Source organism: Seriola dumerili, unplaced genomic scaffold (genome assembly GCF_002260705.1).
Source record: "Seriola dumerili isolate Sdu_G_001 unplaced genomic scaffold, Sdu_1.0 BDQW01000322.1, whole genome shotgun sequence".
NCBI lineage: Eukaryota > Metazoa > Chordata > Actinopteri > Carangiformes > Carangidae > Seriola > Seriola dumerili.
In genome coordinates, this window is record NW_019174577.1 from 1414787 (window position 1) to 1438121 (window position 23335).

The 23335-nt window shown below is 39.8% G+C and overlaps 2 protein-coding genes across 3 annotated transcripts; one reads left to right on the plus strand and one right to left on the minus strand.

The window, feature by feature from the left end:
* Positions 1–1209: 1209 nt before the first annotated feature.
* On the minus strand, positions 1210–10040 carry npl (N-acetylneuraminate pyruvate lyase). 2 transcript variants are annotated; one of them, XM_022759615.1, is made up of 13 exons: positions 9980–10040; positions 8946–9037; positions 8596–8678; positions 8277–8350; positions 6342–6429; positions 6171–6228; positions 3685–3760; positions 3175–3267; positions 2912–3060; positions 2772–2818; positions 2594–2678; positions 2458–2497; positions 1210–2317 (listed from the first exon to the last, which is right to left on the minus strand). In XM_022759615.1, the coding sequence occupies exons 3-13, from the start codon at positions 8670–8672 to the stop codon at positions 2178–2180; spliced, it is 927 nt and encodes a 308-aa protein (XP_022615336.1). In that variant the 5' UTR covers positions 8673–8678; positions 8946–9037; positions 9980–10040; the 3' UTR covers positions 1210–2177. The 2 variants fall into 2 exon arrangements, with proteins under 2 accessions (XP_022615336.1, XP_022615337.1); XM_022759616.1 differs by lacking the exons at positions 2594–2678; positions 9980–10040 and having other exon boundaries at positions 2210–2317; positions 8946–9172.
* A 7-nt stretch (positions 10041–10047) lies between these two features.
* Positions 10048–23268, plus strand: edem3 (ER degradation enhancing alpha-mannosidase like protein 3). The gene is made up of 20 exons (XM_022759614.1): positions 10048–11215; positions 11337–11382; positions 11822–11922; positions 12063–12102; positions 12430–12542; positions 12752–12905; positions 13637–13771; positions 14830–14935; positions 15255–15352; positions 15625–15750; positions 15841–15924; positions 16133–16216; positions 16643–16767; positions 17487–17658; positions 17756–17901; positions 18019–18163; positions 18643–18834; positions 19111–19276; positions 19751–19936; positions 21519–23268. Exons 1-20 carry the CDS (start codon positions 11127–11129, stop codon positions 21896–21898), a joined length of 2688 nt encoding a protein of 895 aa, XP_022615335.1. The 5' UTR covers positions 10048–11126; the 3' UTR covers positions 21899–23268.
* The last annotated feature ends 67 nt before the right edge of the window (positions 23269–23335 follow it).

Sequence of the window (23335 nt, forward strand, 5' to 3'; positions counted from 1 at the left end):
GAAAGGCCTCTGTGGTGCACAAATTCTTAACAACATGATTGTGTCCCAGCAGTTATTTGAATTAATCACTGTTCAATTCTTTCTTCTGCCATGATGACTTTTCAATAAACTCTTAAATGGAAATGGATTATGTTGTGTTTTTAATAAACATAAGCTCATGAGAATCAACATTGACTTTGCGTGCATACTTAATTAACCTGAACCGTTCTACCACCACGTGTTACTCTGCTGACCTTAACCATCCCATAATGCACTGTAAACCAAACCTGTTTCCGATTGGTCCATAACATAGGCAAAAATATATATAAACATATAATGTACAAACATACCTTAATAACAAATACCACTGATTAGTTGCCCAATAAAATTACCTGCATCATAAATGTGGTATATTGTAGACAATGCAGCACTTTTTCATCTCATGAGAAGAAGTGAGAGCTCAGATTGCTCCACACATTACCATGCAGCAGAGTTTATTTACAGGTACCTCCTACAATATCACTAGCCTAGACCTTACAATCAACATAAACTGCAAGAATAAACACTGCTTTCTGAGTTAAATGTAATAGATATAACCTGACACACACACACAGTGCTACTAAAGTAAATATATATAGAATTATAGAAATATTTAGAAAGGCATTATGAAACATGGCTTGAGCAAGCAGAGGATGAGGATGAGTAAGTGACACAGTGACACAGCTGCTGAATCCATATGAATCCATAGATGGTGGTCAGTGGGTGGCACAGTGGCAGTTCCTTCACGTAGCTATTGCCATTACTGTCATGTGTAAATGCATTGCTTCATTGTGGGGAGCAGAGCGGCGGCTGGAATTTGGAACAACAGCATTCATGTCAAAGGACTAGAATTGAAGGGAGGGTTTTTAATTTAGAATAAATATGAGGGGTGATTTTGGGTGCAACACTTAATTATTAGTTTCAGCAAACTAACCATTGATGATGTTAAATTTCTTAATAACAGGTACAATCTGAAGAGAATCTACAATCTCCTGTCGTTCCACAAATACAAACAGGTTATTACTTCCTCTCAGAGGCCTCTTTTGCAAACAGAACGTACATCCCCTCTCTTCAAAAGACAAAGAAAAATCCACAACAGACCACCACTGCATGTTTGTGCAAGTCTTGGGAGATAATCTGGCCTTGTTATTTTAATTTCTCCAGGAACAAAGCATAAGAATGAGACACAAATCAGGTAAAACCAACGAATAAATCATTGCATTTATTAGTAAGAAAATTGTGATTTGTTTTAATACAAAGCAATGATTCTACATAACACAACATATTTCCCTTTTTATACCATTCAGAGGGTAAACATTTCATTAAAAAATAAACAAGGGCTGCATCTCATTTATAAATGGTTTATGCTCTCTAGTAACCACTTGTATGTTTAATGAGCCTGTTTTGGAGTGTTAGACAATTCATTCATGAAATAGTGTTTATTTTGTAGTAACGTTCATTCTCTCAAATTACAAAATAAGGCGTTGAGTGCTCAAATTCAATCATGGTCTTACACAGTACACGATAATAACAATAACACTGGTGAGTGGTGACAGACCCCAGCTCCCTGAATGTAGCAAAAGTGCCACATTTCCCTGGGCAATGGAAGTTAGTTATTGTTCACATATTATGGACAATAATAAGTGTTAACATATTAATATTTTCCCAATCAAAGGGAAAGATTAACTCTTGAAAAATATGTAAATAGAGAATGCCCATAAAATATATTATAGTATTTCAAAAAAAGAAAACATACCCTTGTGAACCCAGATGAAACATGATTTTTTTTCTTTATCGCAACAGTAGAGTGCACTAGTAAGTTCCAGGACATTTAAAAGCAAAAAATGTTAAACTGCTGAATAACCCAAAGATTATTTTGGATTGATTTTACAGAAATGCAAACCATCCTAAACTGTTTTCTGACTGTGCACCTGGAGCTATTTGCACAAGGCCTCTTCAATGTAAATTTACAGTCTTGTTGGAAAAACGAAAATGCAGATTATTCCCATCCTACTCAACAGACAGGTTTGTTGAAAAGTGTGAATGTCTGATTGAAAATCGCTGCTTTAGTAGCACAACAGGATACAGTAAGTGGATTTAGCTCTAAATAGTAAGGCCATTGAGGGATTTTAAGGGTTAAACAATCCAGTACGAACAAATCAGCATGCAGGAAAAAGACTGTGAAATTTCTCTGACAAAGCGTGAACTTCAGGGCATGACATCACAGGAAGTCGAGGGGGGCCCAGATCCAAGCCTGACAGCTCATTCATCAGCTGCTTGTTCACTCCCAGATCAAAGCCTACCAATAACCATAAAGCAAGTTCAAATGTAGAGAAACACCGTTACAGTACAGTACAAGACCATTTATTTATTTTATGTATGGTAAATATGGTTAAAAAACAAAACAAAAAAACAAATTATAACATAACCACCACTCACCGCATTTCTTGGCATAAGTGAAAAGGTCTTGTACCTTGAACTGCTCATGGAAATTAGACAAAGATGTCAGTAACCAAACTTGATGCAAAATCTCAAAAGAGATGGTTGGGAAGAGCAATGGGGTGATGGACAGTACCTGGATTTTTCTGGCTTGGTCTAATTTACCTGCCTCAAATTCTGATATGAGCTTGTTGATATGACATCCCATATAGTTATATGTGCTGTGGGCAGAGATATTAATAACAATGTCCTTGTAAATAAATTAGCATAGAGCATGGGAGGAAACAAATCATTTTACAAGCTCACACACTGACCTGCCAACTGCTCCGTTGGCTCCCAAAGCCAGAGCCGCTAGCACTTGCTGTGGAAAAATAAAATATAAATAGTTTTAGGCTGGCTCTTGCATGATAAACAACTCTTGCACAAAAAAGATAGAGAAGAAGAGATGGCTGACCTCGTCCACGCCATAGAGGACTGACCAGTCAGCGGACTGACTGTAGCTGACACACTGGCCAAAGTCCATGAGGTCAGTGCTGGAGAACTTCACTCCGCTGTAGGAGGGAATGAGCGCCTCAATTCCTTCCAACACATCTCTTGCTGGCACTGAGCGAGAGAAAAAAAAAGACCATGTCACATTCAGAATGCCATCAGTTAGGACATTTAAGAAGCTTTCCACCAAGACTGCCAAATGCAAAATCAGTCATCAATAGCACTTACCATTAACACCTGTGACAGCTGGAATATGATAATAATAGAAGGGCACTTCTGGAACAACTTTAGCCACTTCATAGAGGAACTTTTTCACTGCATCTGAAAAGGGGTGAGAAGGAAAATTTCCATTATAAAAACTGAAAACTGGTTTTACATTCAAACTAAGTTTGAAAAGTTAAAAAATGTTTTGGAAAGAGCAGCTTCCTGGATGCAAATTGAGTTTGTTTGAGGTGCTCTTTGCATGGGATACATGGAGACATAAAGATCCAAGAAAACTCCAAAGTTGTTTTTATCTCTGTCACGTTTATCCTTTTCCTCTCACTGTTGCTGAATGTGTTACTGTTGTTGAAAAAGAGAGTGCCTTGGAGTTTTCTTGGATTTTTAAGTTGACAAGTACAGTGCTGATGCATGAATGAAAGAGTGGAAAGTGGATGTTTGGCAGCACACCTTTTCGATGCGCATGACCTTTCATCTGAAAACATGAACATTTTTTCAGTTTTTTCCGAAATCATATACCTGCAGTGGTGGGCTTGAAGAAAGAGGGGGCAATGACTGCTATCCCATCAGCCTTAATCAGTTTTGCATGGGTAGCCTGGAGGGAAGATGAACATAGTTTTGAAGAACAATGACAACATACTTAACTGTTAACCACTTCCACTTATCCAAACTCTTTGTGAAATGTTTCCAATGAAAACAAAGTGATTCTTATAGAATGAAGCAATATCGCTCCGTTCCTTGGAATTATGTAGAAACTGATGACTGCATAATAACCTGAGAGATATAACAGAAAAAATGTCTCATCTATAAAATCTGACCTGCAATACAGACTGTCAAAATATGGCCAGAGGAAGCCACCTTCCAACTACAGGACTGCTTCGATCGTACCCATTGGGACCTGTTTGCACAACCCGTTTGCTACCCGCGGCACACAGGTGGACATGGAAGAATACACGGCCACTGCCCTTTTCTACATCAACAGCTTTGTGGACAACATCACAGTGGTCAAGAAAATAAAGATGCTTCCAATTCACAAACCGTGGATGAATAAAGACGTACAAAATCTCTTGAAAGCACGCAACAAAGCCTTTAAATCCAGGGACACTAATGTTTCAGGTCACACTTGAAAAAAGACACTCAAAGACAACATCAACAGGAGCATGTGTCAAGGCATGATGACTATCACTGACTACAAGACCACCCCTCACCTGCCCCCACAGTGGTGTCACACTGAGGACACATCATGTACAGCGCATGCTGCAGGCGAGTATTTACAAGAATCTTCAACCTGTGTCTCTCTCCAGTAAAATTGTTCGGGAGCAGGATTTGGGGGTGGAGTTGACGGAGACTGTGTTGGGCGGACCTGCTCCACATGTCAGCAGGTGACCCGTCCTCGCCTGCTTGAATTCTGGACAGACATTTTTAAATCTTTCAGTATGCATGCCATTCAAACTGATCCTCTCGCAGCCATGTTTGGTGTCCCCCCCAGAACTAACACTCCTCTGTAGCCAGATTATCTCTTTTACCTCTCTCTTAGGTAGACATTTCATACTTCTAAAATGGAAACATGTCCCCACCTATCAATAATAGATGGGTCAAGGATGTATTATTAAGCCCTGACAGGTTCACTGAGGAAAAGATATGGACACCTTTTCAGGACCTCAAGAGTTGTTCCAGAGGATGGAGATAAATAAAGCCATTGAATGTTAGATAGATCACTTTGCATACATGCACTTTGTTTTCTTTTTCTGGTGTAAAAATTCCATGTGTTTTTTTTCCTTCTTGTCCTGTGGGTTTCTTGTTTTTTAATTTTCTAATTTTTTTTTCCTTTAGGGTGTAGGAACCCTGTTGTTGTTGCAATAGCATGACCTGGGGGATTGTACAGGGTTGTATTACTTATCTCGCCAAAACTTGATGTTCATGTATGACCTTGTAGCTCAATGACATGAGCGACTGCCTTTAGTTGGTACCCAGTATTTCGTGATGACCAGGGCTCAGGTCCGACCAGCAGCACAACAGACTTAGCTTCTGTCTAATTTAGCTTTTGCCTGATGGTATTGGAAATCTATGCACATAATTTTTACACAAATTTGTGTTTAATCTGACTATGCCATCTGTGTGACATGTGGCATACAGGGATCTTGTTGCTTTCAGCTACATTTTTGTTTGTTTTGTTTTTGAACTTTGACCAATCCCATTACCCATTTTGCATGCCAAAGCCTTAAGCCTAGCTTATCTCTGTTATCGGGACAGGAGGGAGGGAATCCTTGTGTACAATTATTTGTGTCATGTTGGAAAAATTGCAAAACCTAATAAACAGACTTACGGTAGAACTTGTTCACACATTCATACATTTGAACATGCTCCTCTGTTGAAAACTGTTGTGGAACCGCTTTAAACAACAGACATCACTGTGTCATATTTGCATTCTACCTGGTGTCAACGATGGCCAATGGGGAAACTCCAACTCAGCCAAATGGCATTCGGCTGACCAGTGGTGGATATATGATCACTCAACTCTATCATTCAGTCAGTAAGTCAGTCAATGACATTTGCAATTATAGGTCTGGACTCGCTGCTGCGATCCAGCCAAAAATTAATATTAGCAAATCTTTCTAAAAAAATCATTCATTCATTTAATTTAATTGCAGTACATCTAAAAGCATATATGATGGCAGTACTGCCATGCAGATACTACAGACTGAAAGAATATGAGCGCTGATTGAAAATAACTGTTTCAATCTGGAGGATCAATTTTTAATGCTTTAAAGCTAAACCTAAAAACTAGCCTGACTGGGACCAGGCTAGTCTGGAGGGATATGTTTCCATGGTAACCTAGGATAGACTTCTAAAAATCTATCATATGAACCAGGATTTCCTGGAAATTATTAAAATAACTCCTTTACTTCTAGTAATCTCGCTTCACACCCTCTGGTTTTCTTGTGAGTCATTTGTTTTATTTCATTTTGACATCATTATTGATGATATAAATGGCAATGACTCACCAGCTTTTGGGAGTCTTTCAGACTCATGCAACCGACATGCACAATCACCTGATCCATTCTGTAGAGACATGCACACACATGAAGACAAAAGAAATTTCACAAACTTTCAACTTCCCCTTTTTCCTCTAAACTCGACATAACGGCAAACCTTCAAAGCATGTGATGACTTACTTTTCCTCGGCTTTCTCACACCATTTCTGTGCCAGCATCATCCTCTCTTCAACACTGAGAGACATGCTCTCTCCGGTGGTGCCATTCACTGTAACCAAGTAAAGTCTTGCCTTATTTACATAGAATTTTTGACATCACAAAAGCAGATCTTAAAGGAAAGTAAGGAACACAAGCTGACCTCAATCTAGCTCTAATGAATCAGGACTCACAAAATACAAATTACGCTTTACAGTAGAGTATGTTATACAATATCCACTAAGAACAAGGGAAAGAAAGCAAAAAACAACTAATTGCTTGACATATATGAGTAAAAGGATGGCCTAAACTACACCACTAGACTTTCAGGGAAGGTGAGGAAAACACACTTTTTGAAAAAAAATGGAGGAAACCTCTGGTGGGTCCAAATTCATACAGGGATCCACCACCAGGACGGCTGAGTGTGCAATATTTATCGAGACAAAGCAATTTCAAGGGTAATGAGCAGTGATGCAGACAATGACAGTTGTGAGTAAGAACATAAAACATGATGAAGCACAAACGATTAGCACAAACGTCCTCTGTTGGATCAGTTCACACAGACAGATCTTACAGGAACCAGTGAGGAAATGAAGCATTAAGAAAAGAAGAAGCATTGCACAAACTGATTCAATGAGTTTGAGCAAAGTGTGAAATGAACAGTAATCAGAGTCATGTTTGACACACAGGAAACAATGATTAGCCCTAATCAATATAGAGAAAAGCGCATATTTTACATCTTCACTTTGTCTAACTTTTCTCTGTGTTTCTATATCATGGACTGGAGCTTGAGACAAAGCAATATAATCTTGTTTGTCCAGAAAAGGTTCAATAAAGCTGCGTTAACTTAAGACCAACATATAACTATAAGTACGTATCACAAGTGTTAATGTCAACATGCCATACCAATGTTTTTTTTTCTTCCTTTTTTTAGGAAAATTATATGAAGCCAACATTGATGCAGTGTGAACCAATATTTTTCATTGATAGCTGAACTGATATTGGTATTAATTGATTAAATGTGAAGGTACCCTGTGGGGTTTTAGGAACAACCAGTGGCCCTATAGAGAAGTGTGTCCTGGGTTTGTTTGTATTGTACGGGTATACAACATACTTACATGTTAACCACTGCCAATTAGACTTTACAAGCTAAGTGTGGGTGTGTCTCACTACTTTAATTTGTGGTGAAAACATTCAACGATTCCAACAGAATGAATACATATCCTTTGTATGCAACTTATGCAGTAACTGATGACTTCGTAATAACAGAAAAAATGCCTGTATGGTTATCATTACATTTATAAAGGCCCTGTTTTTACTGTAATTATCTATTTGTGTTTTTTTTTTATTTCTTATTTTTTTATATATAATCACAGATCACTTATTTAGAATACAATGTGTGGCTGTTAAATGATGAGACTAGTGCTGGCAGTCTCGTTTCTTAATAGCCACAACTCGTAAATGGGTTTTGGCGTAAAATGAATAACAGAAGCAGCACTGCATTTAACGATTTCAGGGATTCATGAAACAAGATATCACTATTTCAATATATCAGTGTTTCATTTTTTAAATATTACGGTTGTCATCAATACTGGTATCGCAATACCCTGATATCAGATTTTTCCTACTTTTCTTTTTTTTTTTTTCTTTTAGTTATTTTGGTGAGATGACTTGGCAGACAATTTAATTTTCAAATGTAGAATTACTGGTAGAGTATGTGAAATCCCAAAGTACAAAAGTAACTAACTGACTGATAGCCTTTTATTTATTTATTCAATTTTAAAACCAGAAACAAGGGTTAACAAGGTTAACAGAGAAGGTATGGCTACGAACCAACCAGGTGAAACATGCAATATCAGTGATTCAGATGGAACACAGACAATGACAAATATCAAAGGAAGAATCCATTTGTAAACTTACCAAATATGTTCTTTACACCTTGCTTTTCTGCCAAGTAGTCAATATAAGGTCCAATCTGTGACAGGTTGATTTCACTGTTTTGGGAAAATGTAAAAAATAAAGGCCCACACATTTGACAAAAAGAATACCAAACATGCTATAGTATTCCAGGTCAACCAGGGTGTATGATGACCACAGTTTTCAGATATGTCCACACTCACTCCTCACTTTTAACTATTACAGGGGAATTGAATGAGCACACTCACACACCAAACACACCATTCAGTGCTGGATTTATGGAAAAACACGCAAAGGAATGTGGTTTCTGAAGGCTGCTTACCCTTCTGCTGTGAATGGAGTAAATGTAGCTGCAACAAGTCCTTTCAGCTTTTTATCAGGAGGAGCCATGGCTGACATGAGAATCTGATTTACATACAGATAAACCAGATATGTATGGAACAAAAGAAAGAAAGAAAGAAAGAAAGAAAGAAAGAAAGAAAGAAAGAAAGAAAGAAAGAAAGAAAAACCTTTGAGCCCAGTTATAACTTTTACAGTGCCACTATCATGTTCTTAAAAGTCTCTTACACTTACATAAATATTGTATCATGCACCTAAAGTATGTACGGCATGTAATCAATTAAGACACACATATGGGTTATAGGAAGGAATGAAGAGGAAATTAAAATGTACCGTAAAAAACGATTAAAGGAATCCAAACGTCAGCGCCAGAGCACATGTAGGACTGCTTTGTCTTCTGTTCGTTGAGGACATCAATTTTATTCCTGTGGAAGTTCGTGATTGGCAACCTGTTTCCTAACACACTAGTCAGGGATTTTTTCATATTCCTGTCACGTGAAACCGTGTAAGCGTCAAGTGACGCCGCAAAGCTTAATGGGAAAAGTAGTTGTGGATGGAAAGCGATAAAAATAAACATGCACTTCCCCTAGTTATAAATTAGGAAATACCTTTACACCTTTACACGTATAAACAGTGTTTCCGATAGCTTTGCAATGTATTTAGACGTTTTAATGCTGTTTTCTTTCATTTACAAAGCAGTAATGCTGCATTCATATGTTGTCAGGATATTTTAAATTTATTGGCTGGCAAGCTCGCACAAACAACACAGTACACAAGGAAAATGAAAATCTCATGGAATTCTACATTTAACATAAAAGGCAATACCCAAATGGCTCAAATTTGCCTTTATGTTTGCAGAGGCCTTATAAACTATCTCAAACAAGCTACTAATGGAAAAAGCACTGCATTAGACGATTGCAGGAATTCACGTAAATAATTACCATTGTCATGGCGTTTTTCATTATATGGAGAACAATTTGCACTTAAAGATATGATTATTAATTGTGATCAATTTTCCTTATCTCTTACAAACGACAGCACTTTGGTTCACTAAAGGCGCTGAAAGCCATTTTTTCGAGCTTTCACGAGCTGCAAGAAAGGCAGCACCTGTGAGAATGGGCGGGACGGATGTGTTTGTGGTTTTTGTTTCCTGAACGTGTACTTTCAGGTAACTCTTCCGCCTCGTCGCCTAACCATAATACATCCATGGTTCCCTGTTCAAAAGTTAAACTATTGGTTATTGATGGGGTCAGGTTATATATGCATGATAGTAGGGTGACGCTCGTGGTTGTTACATCTGCACATCCCAGGCACAGAGAGGCGATTTAATTAAAAGGCTGAGATGAAATGCTGCCTGAGAAACTAACCTTAGAGCATATGACGCTCCAGTTTCCAGGAAGCGGATGTTGTTGACGTTTCCATCGCAAACAGCATCCGGTTATTCGGGTTAGCAAGCTTGGCGAAATAGCAGCTTCCGGCGAAATTATCAACTTTATACTCCGAAGGACTGAAAAGATAGCCCTATGATGTCCGCTGCTCAACAATGGACGTGTTTTTTGTCGAATTGTCTCGTGTTCTCGGTCTTTCCGTAGACACCACCTCGGCTAGTTAGCGCAGCTGGCTAACTGGCTGATCAAACCCTGACAAGTGCCCGGCTGCTTGTCTGACTAGGTGACGGAGGAAAACTGTCAAGAGGAGGAAATAATTAACTTTTTATCTCAAAAGCTTAACCGTAGACACACCACACTGAGAATAGGAGCTGGTATGAACGGGAGCTTCCAAGGGCTGTTTTCTTGACTTTTGGTTTAGTTGATTGTAGATTGAGGGGAGTAAGTAAACGATCTGAGGAGTGGGATTATAAATACAGTAATAACAAATAAGACGGGACTGTTACTGAGGCGTTGCTTGCTTTGGTTACCGTGTGTCTTGAAGATGTCAGTACGTTTTGATAACTGAAGTTTGACTTGAAGTTTCCCTGAGTACGGGTCCCTCAAGACCACATCTATAGAATAGATTATTTGCATTTTCATTTTCAGATCGCTGGATTGATTTGACTTAATGGGTTTGCTTTAGGGCAGAGTTACATGAAACGTTAGTCCTTTTCTTGTCAACGTGTCACACTTCTTGTTTACAGCAGGTCCGGGTGACTGCCTGGAAGAGTAAACAGGAGTGACAGACCAACCTGCTCACAACACTTTGAGCAACTTTGCACTACAGCTAATGTCTGATGCTTCTCCACCAGTTACACCCAGATCTATCTAGTTACTTGAAATAACATTCCCACAAAATATCGCATTTTTAATTGTTTGGTGAGAGAGACAGATGGAGTGTCAGTGGCCAAGTTTGAGTAACAAACTAGGATTGATTCGTGATACCATTTTTAACCATTGATGATGAGATATAACATAAATGCTTGGTTAGGGCAGTGGTAATGACTAGATATTTGCTCAGTGACTGACTGAAAGCAAGACTGTAGTTGTATGCATATTGCTGCGATCTTGCCCACTTACCACAATGCCGCCTGTAGTGTTTTTACTGATGCTGTTTGGAGCATCATGCAGTCTTGGACAGGCCATGACACGGGAGGAAAAGCACAGGTTGAGGTGAGTTGAGAAAATCACACAGCACTCTTGGTAGTATATAATTTGAGAAAAACTTTTTCGCTCCTGAAAAGATGTTACACATTGTGACTACTGGTGTCTGTCCTCTATTTCTTCACCAAAGGAACCAAGTGGTTGAGATGTTTGACCATGCATATCAGAATTACATGGTAAGTTCTTCAAAATAACAGGAATTTAAAGTTGATGTTTGTTCTGCTGCCTTTGTATCTGAACTTGATTCAGGACAACTTTTCAGCTTATTAGGTGACCAAGACTTTTTTTTTTTTTTTTTGCATCTTTTGCATCCCAGCCTACACAATTAGTGTAGAGCGGGGACTGTCTGCTTTAAAATAAGTAATATTATTTTTGGTAATCCACAATTACGGAACAATAAATACACCTTACTGATGCTTTGGTGCATGTTTTTTTTTTCTTGTTTTTTGTTGTTTTGTCTCACTAAATATTTCATCTGGCTTCGAAACTTCTTTCATGTTGGGATAACTCACATCATGTATATTTCATGATAACTGAGGTCTAATCAGATTGAGTTGGCCACGTAAAAAAAACAGAACTGGAGTGAGTAAAAGTGAGTTTGTTTGTGTTTCTTAGGACCATGCATACCCAGCAGATGAGCTGATGCCTCTAACATGTAGAGGAAGAGTACGTGGGCTTGAACCCAGTCGAGGTGACATAGACGACGCTCTTGGAAAGTGAGTGCCATGACTACATTGACATTGAGATCTAATGTATTAAATGAGTAATAATGATGTGAGTCAAAGTCACATACAGTACACATTACCACACCTGGTCTAGCTCTTTTCTCACTGGTATTATTGTCCTTCTCTGCTAGGTTCTCTCTGACCCTCATTGATACTCTGGATACTCTGGTGGTGAGCATCATCTTTGTGTATACTGTAGTTTTTTTGTAGGTACTTTTAAGACTGCATGTAAAGCATATAAGAAAGTACTATGCACATTATATGGAGAAATGATCGAAGTCTATCTATTTTTTAATAATAATGATATTTTGTCTGTGTGAGTCTTTTATAGAGAGAAATGTCAGTGTTACTAGTTAAAAATTAACAAGGGCTGTAATTAAACATTTCTGGGATTATTTTTGTGAACAGTACCCAATGTATTTTATTCCACTTTTAGACTGTGAAATGGTGCATAATTGAGCCTCATTTTTATAATCATGTTCTATTTCTCATTGCCAGCTTTTGAATAAGACCACAGAGTTTGAGGCTGCAGTGAGGAGAGTCCTGTCAGATGTGAGGCTGGACAATGACATTGTGGTCTCTGTCTTTGAAACCAACATTCGAGTCCTTGGGTAAGATTGGACTGGACTGTCAACACACAATGACCGTTAAGAAATACATCACTCATATACAGTCACATATTTTAAAGTAAAACTTTTTTTTTTAATCTAATGAGCACTAAACAGAACAGCTGAAGTTCTAAGTAGACAAAAGACAGAAGAAATCAGTGGATTGTGTTATATTTTATTCTCCATTGTTGTTTGTTTGTGTGTGTGCTCAGAGGTCTGTTAGGAGGCCACTCCATGGCTGTGATGCTGAAGGACGGAGGTCAGCACATGCAGTGGTACCAGGATGAGCTCCTGCATATGGCCAAAGACTTGGGTGTCCGACTGCTGCCGGCCTTCAACACCAGCAGTGGCCTGCCTTACCCCCGGGTGAGGCAGACACACAGACTGTAATTCAGCTTGTGCCAGAAACAAACCGACATAGTCATTGTGTGAAATACACTGTACACTGTCTAATGGGTCTATACATATCAGCCTTCTCTTGTATGGTGGTAGTACCAGATTATTCCGTTTTTCAGGATTTTTCTTTCCAAATAAGTAGAAGGCTCTTCATGATCTATGCCAATACATGTAGTGCAGTTTATAGGGTAACACTGAATAGAGAATTATTGTTCTGATTGGAAGACAGTAACTGCTCATCTTCCTGAAATGATAAAACCTGTGTAGTTGTAATTGTAGCAGTTTAGCAAGAAGAGTCAGTGAAGACGAAAGTCATTTGTGATGCATTTACTGGACTCAGTCCAAGTCTGTATGTTGAAAGAAGTAGATAATTACCTCTTAAACAAAATTCAGTTTTATCAAAGTCATCATTAAACATGTCCCATCACATATGCATTATAAAAGACATTGTTAGGTTTATTATGCTCACACCTCCCGTGTTGCTGTATCACAAATTGACAGCTACTTTTGCTCGCAGCATTCTTGCAGATCATGGCTACATATTTCCATTTTCTGCTTCACCGCTCTGCTCGCAGCTGTCACAGCTTTTAGACACAGACATTTTCACGGCTGACTAATTTTCATGCACAATCTCTTGCAGACCAAATGCGTCTCTAAAAACAGATTTTTAAAAAAATGTTTTCTTTTTTCCTGCTTGACAGGTGAACTTGAAATATGGAGTCAGGGGTCCTGAGACGAGAACAGGCACAGAAACAGACACTTGTACTGCGTGTGCAGGAACCATCATCCTGGAGTTTGCTGCCTTAAGTCGCTTCACTGGGGATCCTGTTTTTGAGGTATTACATTTTCACCAGATAATCAACTCATGCCTACATTAACATGTTTTAATTTATGATTTAATGGACCTTTAATTGCTCTTTATATCTGTCTTGAATACTGCAAATGCTTTGACCACACTGACAGGAGAAACCCATTGGAAATATCAACAATCATAATGTTGGTTTACCACATAAATCAGTAATAAATTAAACATTTTGTGACTAAAATAAGTTCATGTTTTTGACCTTGGATAATCATTTACAAGTAGAACTTCTAATACAAAAAGACAAAGGCTTTTGTGCTTGCAAATCTCCTGGAATATTTTCCTGAGCTGACACTTAAACATACTTACCTGTCACCACTGTAAAAGAGCTGTTAAACTATTTCCATCGGCCATTTGAGCAGACATATATCAGCTCTGAACAGACACGTCCTACAAGTGGTTCATCTCTTTCTTTATCTTTAATCCAGGTCACACTTTGTTATTCCTCTGTGCCATGACAGCTGTGGCTGGAGGCATTATCTTTTGTTTTCTTTGTTTATTTCTTTGTGCTTATGCTGTATCATCTGACACCCTGATGTTCTCCCGGATTCACTGTGATAATATGTTGCCTTGCAACTGTTTTGTCTCTTATAAGATCTTTGTTAGTTGGGTCAGCAGTTATTTGAAACAGCCAAATGGAGTTCAGACGTCATTCATTTTGTTTGCATATTTGATTTTCCCACTGTGACATGTCAAAATGCATTTTGTGATAAAGGCCTCTTAATGGCAAATGTATTGAGGTGAAATAAGTGAGATGTAGACATTTGTGAGTGTGTAAAAATGTAAGAATTTGGTCTTTTTTGTACATTTTACTCAAGCAGATATAAAGAAAACTTCAGGTATTTGTTAAAAAGTTAAATATTTTTTGATGTGTTGGCATATTAGAGCCTAGGACTGGTTCATTTCCTGGCAGCACCAAACTGCTGAACAAGCACGGAGTCAGTCACTGTAATCATTCTAACAGTGGACAGCTGCTGCAGATCGATTTTTACGTTTTTAATCAATGATGCACCCTTCCTCTGATTCACACAGGCCCATGCCCGGAGAGCCCTGGACTTTCTGTGGGAGAAGAGACAGAGGAACAGCAATCTGGTGGGAACCACCATCAACATCCACTCTGGAGAGTGGGTCCGTAGAGGTGAGAGAAGGGGGCCTGAGAGGGTCTGTGGATGAAAGAGGGAAGTAGAATGACATGACTGAGTGCCAGGTTGGAGGAGGGCAGATGAAGGGGCGAGACAGGGATGAAAGAAATGGGAGTGGAGAAATAGGGGAGGGGGCTGCAGTAGTTATGTATTGATGAGGAGAAAAGGACATGGGCAAGTGAGTACAGCTATAATTTTTCAGTCTCTGTGAGAGGTGATTTGGCTGTACAGGGACTGAGAGGCTGAAAACAGAGCATTTGTTTGTCACCTGATTTCTCTTGTCTTATAAACTGATGTATGATTGTGTGTCTCCAGACAGTGGAGTTGGAGCAGGAATTGACTCGTACTATGAATACCTACTAAAGGCCTACATCCTCTTGGGAGATGACTTGTTTCTGCAGCGGTTCAATATTGTGAGCACACACACACACACACACACACACACACACTTTTCAGAGTAATTTGATGCCTCTTTGTCTTCATAATAGCATTTTGTCACAGGGACATCTCAACATAAAGCAGCCTTCTAGTTTTCCATTTGTGCATCTTAGGATTCTGTGTAGTCCTTCAGCACACAAGTTGGCATTAAAATATTGCTTCTTTTTTTTTTTTTTTTTTTTTTTTTTTTTTTTTTTAAAAACATTGTATTCAATAAACACTACTTTACCATGTATGTCCCATTCAGCATTACGCATCTATAATGAAGTACATTAGTCAGCCGCCTCTGCTGCTGGATGTCCACATCCACAAACCTCTACTTCCTGCTCGCACCTGGATGGACTCTCTGCTGGCCTTCTTCCCTGGACTGCAGGTCAGAGTGGATCACGTGAAGTGAACCTCTTACTGTCTCTTCTTGTCTTGTGTCATTCCAGTAATGTTGTACATATTGTGCATGTCCCAGGTATTGAAAGGAGATATCCGTCCTGCTATCGAGACTCACGAGATGTTGTACCAAGTTACCAAGAAACACAACTTCCTCCCGGAGGTAATCTGTCTCTCTGTATATCTGACTTGATGTCATTCAAATAGAGTCAAATAACCCCACATGGCGTATGTTGTTGACTAAAACTGGCTTGAAGTGAACCAGCCTGCATTTCACACAAGGCAGCTGCATTTTAGCTCGGTCTGTCCGTTTTAATTACAACGCCCTGAATGGTGTTCTGACCCCTTCGTCCTTCTTCCTCTGTCCCCAGGCCTTCACTACTGATTTCAGGGTACACTGGGCCCAACACCCCCTGAGGCCTGAGTTTGCAGAGAGCACCTATTTCCTTTACAAGGTAATTTATCAGGGAAGCTCGACATACAGTAATGCAGATGTGCTCTTTTTAGTGCCACAGTTGCAAGGTTAACGCCTCTTATCATTCATCAGTTTATGTTAAATGTTGTCAGCTTGCAGTTTGATCTGAAGTTTCTAACGTTTGACTAAAATTTCAAGGTGCATCTGGACTTACTTACAAAGTTTCAGAAACACTATCTCCATTTCAGCCACTGTGAGCTGCCTCCAGCATGCAGGCCACTAATTAGTGTTCCTAATTATCATATAATAATATTCTGCCTTTGGCTTTCTGGTGTCTTATAAAAATCTAACAAAGGAACATAATGTGATAAAACACTGAGAGTTACATCTTTGTGTCTGAGAAAATTTCACTGGAGCCTAGTCTGTCCTCTGATGTGATCACACTACTGTCCTCTCATTCTCCCAGGCCACAGGAGACCCTTACTACCTGGAGGCAGGTCGCACCATCCTGGACAACCTCAATCGCTTTGCTCGTGTTCCCTGCGGCTTTGCTGCAATGAAGGACGTGCGCACTGGGAGCCATGAGGACCGGTGAGAAAGACTGAGAACATTTTCCAATCATTTCTAGGAAGATGTACTATTAAACTGCAATTGTAGACACCATTTTAGACATGCATTACATACTGTACCATCAGCTGTACATAACATGAGATAATGGTATGTAAAGCATGGTATGAAATACAGCTAGTGAAAGGAAGGAAAAGTTAAATAGTGGGATATATTAAATATTATTTAACGATCACTGGATACAAAACAACATATATGAACAACCTTTGAATTGGTAACTGAGCCCAACTAATACTGAATTTCTGAGGCAGATATGGACATTTAGGGTTCAGGGTTCATTTTAATTTGGTTATTTAAAGGGCTAAGTAGTGAAGCAGGACATTCTACAGTTAACAACATAATTATATTTTAAAAGATGACAATAAAAAAAAGTTACATTTAATTATAATTTTTTATCAAGAATAACTTAAAAAACTAAATTTACTTCAGAGGTGAAAATGACAACAATACAATAAAAGTGACATTAAACATAAAAGGAACTTTTGGGTAAAATACACAAAAATGCAGTTTATCTTCCAACATGGATACAGGTATATCTACAGTGAGCAAATATGAAAAATATTGGCCTGCTGATAAGTCGGGCTCTACTTTGTGATGCCCATATTGATAATTTGATAGATATAGAGAATATATGGATGTTTAGCAGTGTCTTCTTTGTCTTATACCTCTTCTCTTTTTCTCAGAATGGACTCGTTCTTCCTTGCTGAGATGTTCAAATACCTGTTCCTGTTGTTTGCTGAAGCGGAGGACCTACCTTTTGATGTGGAGGACTACGTCTTCACAACTGAGGCACACCTGCTGCCTCTGTCTCTCTCCGCAGCCCCTCACTCCTCATCCGTTTCCTCAAATAGAACGGTAATTGTAATGATGCCATTATCATTAAAATCTGACAAAGAGATGAAAGCATTTATGCATTTCAGTAAATAATAAAACCTGTCATACATGTTCTCAGTCAAAGGAGGAGCTGGACGACTCAAACTTTGATTGGACCTGCCCAAACACCCGCCTCCTGTTTCCTGACCCCGCCTTCCCTCGTAACCTGAGAGAACCAATCCGTAGCGCTGTGGACAAGAGCTGCCCTCGTCCTGCTCCTTACCGGTATATATAAATACAGATTTTTTTTACCAGGTTATATGTCTCCATTTTTATCTGTTTTCCCTAACTACTGTATCTCATCCATCTTCATGCTCTTCTTCCTGCTTACCCACCTTTCAGGGAACCCGGTATGGGTCGTCCTCCCCTTAGGGCTCAGGACTTCATGGCAAACAACCCTGAACATCTGGAGCTGCTGAGGAGGATGGGAGTCAGTCTCATCCATTTGAAAGATGGCAGGGTGCAGCTGGTCCAACATGCTACGCAGGTACAGCAATTTAACAACAAGGATAAACATTCACATGTTTTTGTAAGTGGCTGGTTGTCATTAAAAACATTCCACAGACTAATTTAGTTTCTTAACAGTGTGTTAACTCTACTTTTCAGCTTCAGGGGTGGGAATGGGTGTCTCATGAGACAGTGTACTTACAATATTATGATATTGTAGACAATACTGAAATATGCCGAATATTGTATAGTTGTTTTTCACAAGGCAGGAACCAATCATCATTTATTCACTGCATTATGAAGAGTGCATTAAAGTTCTTGATGTCATTAAAAAGATACAACACTGTGCATCTGTTTACATGTAAAACTGCAAGAAAATATGCTGCGATACTGTTGCTGTTGTATTAAGAGACAGTGTAAAGTGGCAGACATATTCTTTCTCCCAACCTCCCAAAATTATGGTATTCTTTCCTTCCTGACTTTTTAAAAGTGTCTCTCTCTCTTCCTCTCCTCTCCTAGGCGGTGAGTGCGGTAGCAGCGGAGGACGGCGTACGTTTCATGCAGGAGATGATGGAGCTGTCCAGCCAGCAGCAGAAAGAGCAGCTGCCTCCCAGGGCCATTCAAATCGTCTCACATCCATTCTTTGGCAGAGTTGTGCTGACCGCCGGCCCAGCGCAGTTTGGCACAGACCTGTCCAAAAGTTCCACAGGGGTGAGTGGGTTTTGCAGCTTCGCCAAACTGCCAGGTTACAAATGGGCACTTAACTGTTCTCCTGTTTGTTTTTCCAAAGAGAGACACTCACTTTTCCCCTGTATTTTTAAGAGGGCACTTGCTTTTACAGAATACTTTCCTAATTCAAACAGAGGGAGAGATGAGTTCTCGGTTTCACCACCAGAAGAGAACATGTGGGATTAGACCGCTGTTCTGTACACCACATAATATTAAAGATGTTCATTCATTCTGCGTCTTCTTCCCTCCTGTGTGCAGGTACGAGGCTTTGTGACTGTGGCTGAACCCTATAGTGGCTGTTCTGAGATCACCAACGCTGAGTACGTCCAGGGCCACATTGCTCTTCTCCAGAGGGGTCAGTGCATGTTTGCAGAAAAGGCCCGACACATCCAGAAGGCTGGCGCCATCGGAGGCATAGTCATCGGTGAGGGCAAGCAGCTAACGACACAAAATGGAAGATAACTACTCACTGACTAGATTAGTGCACGATAAATTGATTATCTTGAAGACGCACTGTGCAACAGGGTTCTGCACATCACATGAGTAATAAGGCAGAACTTCAGTAAGATTGACAGTTATACTATGATAATAATCTTTATATATGTAGTGTATTCCCTTACAATAGGTTATAGAATCGACAATATATTATCACTTAATCTCAGTTCTCAGTTGTGAAAATCACCTTTTCCCTTTAAATTTCCTGTTTTGTCTGAAAAGCTGAAACCAAAAGATTGAATTTAAAATAGTACAAAACACTGAAAAACAGGAAAATCTTTCATTTGAGAAGTTAGACCCAGAAGGACTTCAATGATAAATTGATTATCCATATCGTTGTCAGTCAATAAAATTGAGTAATATCTCTCACTTTCCTCCTGTTGCCTCATTTCTCTCTGTCCAGACGACAACGATGGCAGCAGCAGTGACACAGCTCCCCTGTTTCAGATGGCTGGGGACGGCCGTAACACAGATGACATCACCTTGCCTCTCCTCTTCCTCTTTCACAAGGAGGGCAACATCCTGTTGGAGGCGCTGAAGGAGTACAGGGAGGTGGAGGTGCTGCTGAGCGATAAAGCCAGAGACAGAGGTGTGACATTACTCCCTAATGGTTGGAGTTCTTCTCTTTGTTTCACTTATCTCTCTTGATAAGATTGATCACATCAGTGTGCTTATATCTCTCTACTGACTGAGTCCCATTATGCACTCGGCTTCGTAAAATAAAGATGAGGTGTAGGGATTCAGGCATTATTTGAAGTCTCAGAGATCGTGACTCATTCCAAAGCCACCCACCAGCTGTGGTTATAATGGTGCATGGTGGAGATTTACACCCTTATCAATATTGCATCCTCATTATTTTCCTTCTTTTCCCCATTTGCCAAATCCCTGTATTCCCCTGTGGTGGACTGTAACAGTGCCTTTCCTCTCCTCTCTTTCTTGGCTTCTTTTCTTTTTTCATAACCCTCTCGCCTTTTGGATGAGCAGCAGCCATATTCAAAGGTAAACCTCTTCCTGGCAGCCTGATTGAGGGCAGTAAGTATTCTGTTCTTCTCCTTCTTTCTTTGTCTGTTACCAACATTTTGCGCATTTCCTTCCCCTTGACTTTACCTCTGTTTTTCCTCCTTACATTAATGCTTGTATCTCTCCAACCCTCTCTTTCTCACTCTTCCCTTTAACCACAGGATTGTGTTAGTGTTTGATAGAAAAGCTTAGTGCAGTCACAGTATTGTCATTTGTTATTTTCCCCCTCAGAGTTTAGGACACGACAGCTCATTATGTCTTTTTTCTCGCAGGAGCAAACCAGTAGTTACACATGGCAAGGCTGCACGGCGTAGCAGGGTTTGACCCCACTTTTAATTTCCACCATTTCTACCAAATTCGTACTTTGTTTTTGGTCAGGTTGTCTTGATTTTATCCACATTTACTTTAAAATATTCATCTGTGTTTGCTGTAAAAATGGCAATATTTCATAACTAATGCTAATAAGCTAAAATAGGGACTATTACCATTATAGGTAACATGGGTGTAGCTGCATAACAGCACGCTCAAAACAGTTAGGGAACTGAGCACTATTCAGCAGAACAGGTGCTTACTGAAAAAGACACACAACTACAAATCCTGTGATTTATGGGTAGTCTCTATAGCCACAAAGCCACCATGACACCATAATAACCAGATAGCGTGTCTGTACCGGAATTATGCAAGCCTTGAAGTTACAGTCATTGCCTGTTGTCACTGCGGCAGTCCTGGGTATATTCCTTCGACTGTATAATAAAAAGCACAAACCTGTTCCTTAACACAGTGGCTACATTTTTAGAAACTATAACAGATCAAGTAGACTTTTTTTTTTCTAACCAGTTCCGTGCAAAATTCACAGTAGGACTTTTTGCCAGATTTCTTTCCTCAGTTGACTCTCAGTTTGGTCGTGCAGCTATGTGAGAATGACTTTATCCTGCGGGAAACATGACTCACCATCAGCATCATGCTGTTATGGTTGACAGCCTCTCGATGAAAACTGTTCTATTTTTGACTGAGAATGGCTACCAGGAGGCATGTTGTATGGATTACTGACTGAAGAGGAGGAGAGGAGCTTTGTGTGTGTATGTGTGTATGTGTCCTGCACATCTTTTTGCGTAGAGCTGCTCAGCCTTATGCCCCTGCTTCCTTTTCAGGTGTAGATGTGCAAGAAGCGGGGGAGGGCTGCTTAACTGAGGCAACAACTCCCACCTCATTTGAGCCTACCAGCCAATCGCAAATCAGCACGGTGGAGCTGGACGAATCTGTTTCAGAGGAGGTTACCCCATCCCAGGACGCAGCCAGTCCTGAAGATGAAGAAACTAGTCCTGCAGAAGAAGTTAGTCCACCGGAAGAGGAAGCTAGTCCTACAGAGGCAGAAGCTGGTTTGGCTCAGCCTAAGGAGGAGAGAGACTCTGACAGGAGAGAGGAGTCTGAGGGTGACACAGACTCAAGTAGCCAGTCAGTGGATGAACTGCTGGCTGATTGGCGGGAAGACTTGGAGGCTTTCCAGCAGATGGAGAAGGATGAGCTCTGACAGTCATCGGGTGTGACATACCCTGTGACTGTGGTTTGATCCCACCATGGGGAGAGCCCCAGAGGGAACGCATCTTCACACCAGCCTCAAACTGATGAACACAAAGAAAGCTGGGGAGATGTCTCTCGTGACTGTTTCTTCTCTTTCCCTCTGTAGATGGTACCACGTGCCAAGGCAAGCCACATACTGCATCACTGGACCATAAGGAAGTCCTTTTTAGCCTGGTAGACAATGGATGAGAGACCAGGGTTCTTACCTCACTTTCTCATGCAGTTTCTGTTAATCTGTCATAACAAAACCTAATGAATGACATGGACCAGACTGTGTGTAACAGTGTCTCACTTTCCAGTCCAAATTACTTCTCACATTGTTGTTCTCTATGCATTTCTGACTCCTTTTGCTCAGATGAGTGCTGGTCCAACAACTACGTTCTGACTAATTAATCCATCGACCAATTTTATTTAAACGTGATGATTATTTGTGATGATACATTTACTGTTTTTATGGTCTTGGACCTAATCATATGTACGCATTGATGTGAGTTAAAAGACTTAATTCACGTGGCGACCGGTGACATCAAATAAGCTGCAGGATCTTTTTATGGCTTTATGGTAGACAAACTCAACACCAAAATAATCTCTCTGGAGGTATAAGAAGTCATCTGTCAGTGTAAATATGTAGTAAGATATATTTACTGAAACAGTATAGCGCTGTTCGCTCAGGTTCCGGTGCTCCTCCCAGCCAACAACCTCTGGACCACATCTGGTGGAGCAGACACACCCTCAGGAGCGTAGTGGGATGGATTACACACCCACAGACAGCCACAGGAGGGCGCTATATGATCTGTCTGTTATGCTGTAGCTGCTGATTGATTGGAAGGAACAGAAAAATGCCAATAAATGAACATGATGGAATTAAATAAAAATTGAGAGGGAAATGGGGAAACCTGGCCTGATTCTGATTTGAACACAGGTGTTTGGTTTAGATGTTGCAATTCAAGAGAAGATTTATTCATTTTGTTTTGAGTTTACTGTATTAAGATGAAGGCATGTTTGAATCCAAAAAGAGTTTCCCTTTTGACTGGGAACCTTGAGTGTTATACCACTTTGTAATGATGTAAATGAATTCACAGAATATTTAGCACATCTGTTAATTTTCAGTGGAATTTTTAAAAACATGTTCACTCATACTAGAAAACGGAATTAATGAGTGAAAGGTGAAGATTTAATTTTTGACCAAGTTCTTTTCCTACAGACATGTTTCTATAGACAGTGGGCGAACACCCCCACATAAAATCAGTTGAGTCAACATGACTTAGATCTGTAACTGGAAAATTCTCAGCGTGTACCATAGCATTACTGTCAAACTGATTAAAGGTGTGGTTGAAGAAGTACTCACATCTTTTAATTAAGTAAAAATAGAAATATGCAGTTAGAA